We start from the raw sequence: 10,863 nt of genomic DNA on the forward strand, positions 1-10,863 counted from the left end.
GTTCCAATACAACAGTCCTTGTATTACAGTGACTAAATTACTGCATATACTGCTGAAGAGCCACATTAAGGTAGAAAACACAATTTGATCTTATCCAATATTTTCAACGAAATGAAACAAGCTACCTAATAAGATTAGTTATAGCTTAAAGGGGTATCAATTCCCACCAGCAGTGCTGCCTCTGTCTATACCAGACTACTAGCTGTGCATAGGGGCTCCAACCACTAGGGGGACCCAAACTATTTTTTTTATATGTACATTTACATTTACATTTAAGTCATTTAGCAGACGCTCTTATCCAGAGCGACTTACAAACATGTACATGGCATAAATCATGGCAAAAGGGCCCCAAAACGCTAGAGGGATTGCGACCTGCCCACCAGACTAAGTTATTCCATATCAATCACAAGTGTTGGTAAAATGAGCTGCAGTGAGTGAGTGAGCCTTGTTCGTCGCCTCTTATCTTCCTCTGGAGGAGAGGGTGGGGACGGATCGTTGGAATGGATGAGATTGGATCTGCCTCTCTCATTGTTCACTCCGGTGTAAGATGGAGCTTTTATCAAGCTTTCACACATAAATGGTTTAGGGGAAAGACTCATTCACCCAACTCACAGACTAAGGCAGGCTCCATCACAATGGATCAAAAGGCATCTGCAAGTTTATGATGTTATTTTTATGTTTGATAATCCAAGATTCTCCACTAACAGTATGTGATGAATTTGTTTATAATTCTTGCTAAATATTAAATCCATGAAATGAAATCCTATAAGAAAAAAAAACATATTCAATATTTTTAAAGGTTTCATTTAAAAAATAATTTCCACATTGAAAAGGCCTAATGTGCTCGTAAGAATAAGAAAGGATCTATTGATAGGCCCACTCTTGTTTTTGTTTGTAATGTTTTGTGTTAACAATTTTCCCGAAGGATGTATAGATTTTTGTAACACACCTGAATTTGTGTTCTTCAAAATGCATGGAATTTCAATACAAATCCAAAATAAACGCAGCGAGACACACAAGGCTCGAGCAGCTCTGCTTGGAACTTGACCGCCCACATCCCCAGCATGCGCCCTAAACCCAACCAACGCGCACGGGCTGCTCATCGCATCTGTTCACAACTACCCTCCTCTGACAGAAGCCGCTTTGAAACTCCCGCTTTCAGAAAGTGTTTACTGATTTAATTATATAAAAATAGGCAGCTTTAAAAGAACACGAATTAACATATCGTTCTCTGACCAAAACACATATCAAAGTTGGAGACAGCTGAGGTGAATGGTGATAGATGGACATTAGCATCCAGTGCATTATTAAACAATGGACCGCAGTATTGCAGTTTAACAGGTGCGCCATCTCGGTATTCGAATAACGCCGACACTTATTAATCAAGCGATCCCTGTTTATCCATGTCTATCCACGTGCACAAAGGTATTAAAGCTTGGAAATGGTTTTATGCAACGTTGACGAACCAAACATGCGTACGTGTGCATGTGTGTTCATCGCTATCATAAAACTAGCACCTATATTTAAGATTAACCAACCCAAACATATATTTTCTGACCAAAGACACCATGATAACAAAATGCATATTTTCTTAGCGTTTTATTGTTCCTATCGACAAAATAACGTCCGTGATGAAGTCCAAATTATTAATACAAAAACTGATTTTCTGAATGTTAAATCAGTCATGTCCGGATGTAGCAATAACTGCATTTTGCTGTATTATTATGCAGCACATACTTCATAGTAAGCAGAGAAAGGGTTAGAATACGATGTGTTTACAAAAAGGCTACATAGACCGCAAAGCACCAGAACGTGCTCAGTTGCGCCAGACAGAAACCATTGAACAAAGAAATCCCACAAAGCTAGCCAACGCCAACTTTTCTTTTCAGCCAATTTTCGAAAACGTCAGCTATCGATTATAATAATAGGTAAAGTCCAGACAATGCATTAACGCACGAAAATTGATGATACATTGAAGTGAAATCAATGTGGGTGCTTTGTCAATAACAGCGTACTGGGTAGGATATAAGCAGGCTCTGACAGTCCAAAGCAATAGAGGCTTTTAGGCGACCTATGACCTGGAGGTTGGCTACTTACGGGTGCCATCGAAGCGGGTGGCGATAGTGTCCAGGAAGGTGTTCTGCGGGGCCAGCAGACCCCTCATCACCGGCATCCTGGTCCGGGTCGACTGGGTCCTCCTGCCTAGGCGACCCGGGGCAGTGGACTCCTGGTCAGACCCGAACCCGGGCAAGAACCTGGATGTTCCGGGCGCGCATCCTAGCCCCTGGAGGAGCGCGCCGATCCGAGATACGCGTGGCTCCACTTTGAGACCGGGGTTGTGACCATATCCTTCAAAAGAAAACGTTCATACAGGGTCTTGGAGAACACAAACCTGGCACCAGCTTTTAGCTATAGACGACCAGATATAAATAACTTAGTGTGTTCATCTGTTGCAATGACTCTGTTGTTGAACCAGCACAGGGTAAGGACCGCGCAAGTTTCGGTGCTGAGGCTGTGAACTGAACTCCGGAGGAAAGCTCCTCCTCGGCAGTATACAGTACAGCGCGCGCTCTCCCCCTTCGCTGTTCCCTCTCCCCCTCGCGGTTGCTTGGTTTCTCTTAGTTACTTATGCGAGCAGATGTCATGTCACGTGATGCATTTGGGGGACTACTTCCAGAGACCTATGCTCCTGAGTGCATTGGAGAGGCTTGGCAGGGTGATGATCCCTTGTGATGCCCACAGACTTTCCTTTGGGTTGAATGAGGATTTGACACTAGTAGAGCCCTCTTGAACAGAATAAAGGAGCTCCAATGTTGTAAGCATGTCATATACCATATCTCTCCAACTCACTCCATAATTCAAAAGTGTCATTCCATGAAATGAGTGCTTTGTGTCCCTTTGAAATTTTAAGTAGGAATTGTGCACCAATATGGAATTTTAAAAGCCTGCTATATTCAATGAAGTGCCCTTTAATATAGACCACATAGAGAATTTAATAAATCAGATTTTATATGAATAATGACTTCTGCATTTTGACATGTACCCTCTGTGACTTCCAATAAGATTTGAATCCACTTAACCTCAAAGTTTTCACCTTCATTGTAAGGCCCTAGTTATTTTGTTGCTTTGACAAAGTAATTTATGAAGATTATTTATTTAATGTGATTAATTTTAAGGTTTAAAAAAGTCCCTCAGTTTAAGGGCCACCCTGTTTCGTGAACCGATCTCGCGTTTTATTATGGTGAAACTATTCCTTTTCCACAAAAAAATTGTAAAGAATCATTGAACATCTAATAGTCAAATCATAGTGTAAAAGCAGGTGGGTTGGTTCTACCCTTTTTGGCAATGTTCTGGTGTTTTGTGGTAGAAAACTGAGTGGGTCAAGCATAGCATGTCAACTCTGTTACCCATAGACAGGCTAGACATTTTTTAACAATTTCATTTTTTTGTGAAGCTTGCATTCAATTGTCCATCCATGTTGCACACAACAAGATCTCCATTCCATTCCAAATAATTTAAGATTATTTGTCAACCCTGTTACTTTATTTGGCACTTGTGTAGTTATTCCGACCCTCTCTGCCTAGTCATCGCCATTTTACCTGCTGTTGTTGTGTTAGCTGACTAGCTGTTGTTGTCTCACCTGTTGTTTTAGCAAGCTCTCCCAATCAAGACCTGCGATTACTTTATGCCTTGCTGTATGTCTCTCTCAAATATCAATATGCCTTGTATACTGTTGTTTAGGTTAGTTATCATTTTTTTAGTTTACAATGGAGCTCCTAGTTCCACTCCTCACACCTCTTGATACCTCCTTTGTCCCACCTCCCACACATGCGGTGACCTCACCCATTATAACCAGCATGTCCAGAGATACAACCTCTCTTATCATCACCCAGTGCCTCGGCTTACCTCCGCTGTACCCGCACCCCACCATACCCCTGTCTGCACATTATGCCCTGAATATATTCTACCACGCCCATAAATCTGCTCCTTTTATTCCTTGTCCCCAACGCTCTAGGCGACCAGTTTTGATAGACTTTAGCTGCACCCTCATCCTACTCCTCCTGTTCCTCGGGTGATGTGGAGGTAAACCCAGGCCCTGCATGTTCCCAGGCACCCTCATTGGTTGACTTCTGTGATCGAAAAAGCCTTGGTTTCATGCATGTCAACATCAGAAGCCTCCTCCCTAAGTTTGTTTTACTCACTGCTTTAGCACACTCTGCCAACCCTGATGTCCTTGCCATGTCTGAATCCTGGCTTAGGAAGGCCACCAAAAATTCTGAGATTTCCATACCCAACTATAACACTTTCCGTCAAGATAGAACTGCCAAAGGGGGAGGAGTTGCAATCTACTTCAGAGATAGCCTGCAAAGTTCTGTCATACTTTCCAGGTCTATGCCCAAACAGTTCGAACTTCTAATTAAAAAAATTAATCTCTCCAGAAATAAGTCTCTCACTGTTGCCACCTGCTACCGACCCCCCTCAGCTCCCAGCTGTGCCCTGGACACCATCTGTGAATTGATTGCCCCCCATCTAGCTTCAGAGTTTGTTCTGTTAGGTGACCTAAACTGGGATATGCTTAACACCTCGGAAGTCCTACAATCTAAGCTAGATGCCCTCAATCTCACACAAATCATCAAGGAACCCACCAGGTACAACCCTAAATCCGTAAACATGGGCACCCTAATAGACATTGTCCTGACCAACTTGCCCTCCAAATACACCTCTGCTGTCTTCAATCAGGATTTCAGTGATCACTGCCTCATTACCTGTATCCACTACGGGTCCGCGGTCAAACGACCACCCCTCATCACTGTCAAACGCTCCCTAAAACACTTCTGCGAGCAGGCCTTTCTAATCGACCTGGCCCGGGTATCCTGGAAGGATATTGACCTCATCCCGTCAGTTGAGGATGCCTGGTCATTCTTTAAAAGTAACTTCCTCACCATCTTAGACCACCATGCTCCGTTCAAAAAATGCAGAACTAAGAACAGATAAAGCCCTTGGTTCACTCCAGACCTGACTGCCCTCGACCAGCACAAAAACATCCTGTGGCGGACTGCAATAGCATCGAATAGTCCCGGCGATATGAAACTGTTCAGGGAAGTCAGGAACCAATACACGCAGTCTGTCAGGGAAGCAAAGGCCAGCTTTTTCAAGCAGAAATTTGCATCCTGTAGCTCTAACTCCAAAAAGTTCTGGTACACTGTAAAGTTCATGGAGAACAAGAGGACCTCCTCCCAGCTGCCCACTGCACTGAGGCTAGGTAACACGGTCACCACTGATAAATCCGTGATAATCGAAAACTTCAACAAGCATTTCTCAACGGCTGGCCATGCCTTCCTCCTGGCTACTCCAACCTCGGCCAACAGCTACACAAGTGCCAACAGCTCAGTTAATCTGCTAAATTGTAATTATTCACTCCTATGGCCTATTTATTGCCTACCTCCTCATATGCCTTTTGCACACAATGTATATAGGTTATTTTATTTCTACTATGTTATTGACTTGTTTATTGTTTATCGTTTACTCCATGTGTAACTCTGTGTTGTTGTCTATGCTTTATCTTGGCCATGTTGCAGTTGCAAATGAGAACTTCTCAACTAGCTTATCCGGTTAAATAAAGGTGAAATAAAAAATAAAATAAAAACGTAATATGCATTTAGGCGTTTATGACAGAATGTCAAAAGTAGGTGAACTCCAACATTTTTTTTCACCAAGTTACACATCTCAAAAGGCACTGCGAATTGTGGAAATATAGGCAAAAATATAGGCAAAATCCAAGTATATTTTATTCTGGTTTAAACAAAATCCGCCCAAAAACAAAATAAAATGTACAGATAGGCCAAACAGCCCCACCATGTGTTTCTCTCCGGTGCAGTTGCGATGGTGGCAGGTAGCTGCTGTGCTTCAATGGTGCCGGTCAGATTAGGGAATCAATTTTGACCTGTCCCAACATACAATAACAAAACCACAATAGGCCTGTAAAACATGTTCCCCCGAAAAACCAAAACCCAATTATGTTCCCAGGGGAGTACTAAACGTTCCTTCATTGCTTGAATCAATGTCACAGAGGTGAAAGCCATTGACATGTTCCTCCCTTTCTATCTGTATTTTGAGATGTTTTGGCGCCTCCTCGATAGTAAATAGGCTATATTCAGAACATGAAGACGCGTAAAGGGCATGCAGTGCAGACGGTTCATCGTCATGAATAAATAAACAACGTTTATTCAGTCCCACCACGCTTCCCTTGAATAGTAATTTGACTTGTTCATGTTTTAGTATTGATTAAAATAAAAGTTGGTTGCGCAAACACATTTCGAAGAATTGAAAGTCCTTAACTAACGGTCCTCCAGAGAGGCAGCCTTTCTGCATGTACAGTGAAATCCTGCCATCTTCTGGCCAAGTTGCTCCTTTATGGCTTCCCCTGGATAACACAGCCACGAAGTCAGATTCCAATGCCATAAAGTCCAAACTGGCTTTTTTGTCTTAATTTAAGGTTTGGGTTAGGCATAAGGTTAACAGTGTGGTTAAGGTTAGGTTTAAAAATACTAGAAATGGGCGGGGTTTAGCCAAATGTATGACTTTGACATGTTAACCATAGATGACAAACAGGTGGTGCTGTTTTGACGCCACCGCAAAGCCGTTTTGGTACTCCTCCATTGTATGTATTGTTTTTGTGGGGGGAGCTATAGAAATGCATGTATTAATGTCTACATTAGAAGAGAGGATTGGCAAACTCTGGTATGGATGACTGTTTCCTGAAAAGTGAAATTAAAGGAACAGTACAATTAACTAAAGTCTAAAAAAAAATCACCTTTTCTACATATACATTTGTTTTCTTAAAAAAATGGAAGCACCAATCACATTTAAGCCTAAATAATAATAATTTAACCACCATCGCTCAGTTGCAAATTCTTGCACTACTGCATCCCAAACCTTGGCTTGTGAAAGTCCATGTCGGCTAGCCTTTAAATGCAATTTACTCACAAAAAAATGCATGTGTCGTTTTAATTGATCTGGTTGAGCGTAATAACACCAGGGGTATTCCTACATTGGGAGAATTGTTCAGTATTTCCTAAAGAGGCTTCTTACTGCATGTGCATAGCCTATCATCTTCGTTTTAGTGGTAATGAATGACAGCCATAATCTCTGACACTGAATCAGGCTACTAATCTACCTAGAACAAGTGTGGTAGCACATATTTACGTATTCAATCATGATAGGTTTATGCTTTCCTGGAAGTAGCAAGAAACAAGTGAAATGGTTAGTGTAATTGATCGTTAGACCGATATAACCCAATCCACACGCACATCATTATAATAGTCCATGTTGTAGACTGTGGGACCGCAAGACATGTTATCATTTATATCAAAGGGGGTTTATTTAACCCTTCCAATATTCATTCTGTCTATAAAACTATCCCCGATCCAGTGTAAAGAATAATAAAATAACTAAATTAAGCTTATACATTTGTCTGCGGACCCATCACATCTTTTTGCTTAAACTATCTGAATCTACGGGTTTTACGCACCAACTAAACTTCTGGGAGAGCGCGATGATCCCCTTTAGATTGTCTAGCAACTTGTTCCCTCAATTAATCACATTCTATCTAGCCAAATCACCAACGGCACCCCACCCATAATGTACAACGTTGCACTCTGAAACGAACCCTCCCCCCACGCAATAGCAACGACACCGCAGGAATAATTTTATTTTCTAAACGTGAAGAAGGCAGCTCATAACAGATTAGGCTACTTCATTACAGAATGCATTTCGTTCGTAGACTACACATTCACAGTTATGCGTGACTGATGCCACTATGGGCCACCTTCTCTTCTGGATTAACCTGTTACGCAATGTCTGCAGACGACGACACACACCGCGATAAAGTAGGGACGCCAGAATTATTTGATAGCACAGACAATCTACTATATTAACAAGATACTTCAGTGGCCGCTCTAACGATGAAAACAAACGTCTTCAAAAATCAAAGGCAATCGGGGGAGCGGCAAGATCAGGTAGGACCATTCTAGCCAATGAGAGGGCAGATAAATATACATTAATTTACACTTAATTATGAAAAAAATCATATTTTTTTAACTGACACTAAGAATTGTGTCATGTCCCCCAGGCATTTCCCTTAATTTTTACTTGGGAAATTACTAGGAAAATGTGTACATAATTCATAAATATTGCCATTAATGCAAACATATATTTGTGTTCTTTTGTTGAGAATGCATTTTAATCAAATAAATGCATAACTGTTGATTAAAAATCAACACAATTCAGCTCTGGCCCTCTGTCTACAACCCTGTCAGGCCAACCAAACTCCGACAATAAAAATGGTCAGTCCACCCTTATGTGCCATCATTAACAGGAAGTGACATCATTCAACAATTTTCAACTGCATGGTACAGAAACAGGCAAGTAATCACATTCTTTTATATCTGTATTTCTTTTTTTTAAGTCAGGTAGGGATTGTCGATCAGACCAACTCAATCAAACCTGTTACATTAAATAAAGATGGAAAACTAGTACTTATCAAAATTATACTTTAAACCATAAAAATATACAATCTATTAATTTCATGAACACTATGTGGTTTCCTGTCCTTCACCACATGAGGAGCAGAAGCCATTTTGAGCAAAAAAAACTCAACCCTTTCACGTTTCATTGTAACAGGGTTTTGCTCTAGGTCCTAAACTACTCAAGGATTATAGTGGTTACATGTATATATTCTAAGGCACAAAGGCCCTCCTATATGTAAACACCTCGATCCAGTGTTAGACTACCTTTAGGCCACACATCTTATAAGTGTCCGTATTGCACTTTTTTAGCTTTTCACAACAGAATTACACAAACGTGGATTCAAAGCTGGTACATGTAACTTTTTTGAGTCAATCCATGGAAAAGGGGCTCCTGATGGTGTAGGAGGAGTGTTGAAGAGAACGGAGGACAGGTTGTCTCGGTCCTTTCTGAAGAGTGCAGATGTTGAACGTATGATGGAGATGATACCAAGCCCGATAAAAGCGGTGCCCTCCACCATGAGAATACACCAGGTCATCACATCACCCTTGCTCCTGGTGAGCTGATGTCTCGTGATGTCGGCTGCCTTTGTTCAACAAAGAAGGACCTAAACTGTACATGCTTTAACTCACAGCACTTCAGTTTCAGGCTGCTCCAGAACAGCCAACCAATGAGGGAAATACACAACCTGTGGATGAAATCCAGTGGGGAAATCCAGGTCATCTTGGACAGTGGTGTGTAGTGGAATATGATGACGTCCTTTACCCAGTCATCATCCTTCGGCACGGATAAAATGAGTGTACAAATTAAATGTATGCATCGTGTAGGACCAGATTTTTCTGGCCTTTTCGAGACAACATCCACTGGCATCAGTTTGATGAAGTCCTTGATGATTCCCACCCCCACAGCGTGTGACATCCCTCCACGTAGAGCTTGAGAGAGATCTGTGGGCCAGACTCTCAGGAAGAAAACCATTAATTAATGAATATGGTGCTCCTGGGAAGAAGGATAGTCATGCTGATACTAGTGCTGTAGTTACAGCTGTTCTAGCATTCTAAATGCCATTGGAAAATGTTCCTACAGTTTGATGACACTTTTCTGATGAAACCTGTTGAATGTTATTAATTACCTTAATGTTGATGTTTTTATTTGTTTCAATATTTACTGCAGTTTGGTTAATAAAACCCAAATTATTTTTAGTAATGTCCTTATTATATGGCTGCATACAATGACATGCAATGTTCTGGGGTAAATCTTGGGAGGGATTTTGATAGTAAACTCAATGCCGTTACAGTATTCAACCATGTCACCCTAGTCTCAATCCTGTCACATGACACTATTTGTTAAATAAAATGGTAAAGATGAATAAATAGGAATTGTACGTTTTCTGAGTTCAGTCTGAAATGTTAAGGACAATCCCAAAGTAGGTTAAAATTCTAAAATACATTTTATTTAAATTATGATCCCACTGACACATAATGTGTCTATTTCAGGGTTTAATACAGCAACATTCTGAGATTTTACATACATTTTATATTTATAATTGAATTGGTTTAGGGGACACATGAGCATTAGGTACATGTTGATTTTTATAAGTATCTTTCAGAATCATATTCAGACAACATATTCAACGGGGTTGAAGATAAATGGTTTCCATAGCCGACAAAAATGGACAATAAAAGAGCTTTAATGCCTGAAGTGGGAAAATATGTTTTCTTGAAGGTTTAATATGTACTTAATGCTGTTCATTTATTCTTTATTTAAAAACAATATTACAGTAGCGCAATAATGACTCCTGTCATAAAAACATTGTGCTTTTTGGTCTTAAATTCAGGTTAGGCATAAGGTTAGGTTTAAAAAAACTTTTTAAGAAGATAAATTGTTGAAATGAGTGGAGTTTATGACTTTGGCTGTGGTGTGAAGACCAGGCACAATTGTATTTTTTTCAAAGTTACCAGGATTTCACGTGTCCTACTTATCAGTACACTCGTAACAAACTAATCATTACGAAACTTATATTTGATCAAATAAGCCACGTAGCAATAAGCCCTTCATATTTTAACCAAATTCGACACTCATTGACCACCATACAAAAACGAATGACTTGGTGAACGAAAAACGCCACTGTTACGGAGTCTACTTCTTCTGCTGGAGAAGACCGATTTCTGGCCCAGTCATCCTTCTCGTTTAGCCCTTTGCTCTTTGGTGATAGCCTACCAACTACATCTTTTGAAATAGGTTTATTTGAAAGCGTATGAATGTCATATGGCTCATTTTTTTGGTTGTCAAAATCTACCGCAGATGATCTAATTTATGAATTTCTAAACAACTTGGTTA

The 10,863-nt window shown here is 40.6% G+C and overlaps 1 protein-coding gene across 1 annotated transcript in view; it reads right to left on the reverse strand.

Annotated features, from left to right (window-relative positions):
- The window catches only part of LOC118366659 (potassium voltage-gated channel subfamily H member 3), a 221,509-nt gene extending 216,708 nt beyond the window's left edge, over positions 1-4,801 (reverse strand). Inside the window, exon 1 of the mRNA XM_052493694.1 lies at positions 2,098-4,801. Within this exon, the coding sequence (XP_052349654.1) occupies positions 2,098-2,173 (76 nt within the window). The 5' untranslated portion in view covers positions 2,174-4,801. The remainder of the gene's footprint in view (positions 1-2,097) is intronic.
- Between the last annotated feature and the right edge of the window lie 6,062 nt (positions 4,802-10,863).

Source organism: Oncorhynchus keta, chromosome 34, assembly GCF_023373465.1.
Source record: "Oncorhynchus keta strain PuntledgeMale-10-30-2019 chromosome 34, Oket_V2, whole genome shotgun sequence".
Taxonomy (NCBI): domain Eukaryota; kingdom Metazoa; phylum Chordata; class Actinopteri; order Salmoniformes; family Salmonidae; genus Oncorhynchus; species Oncorhynchus keta.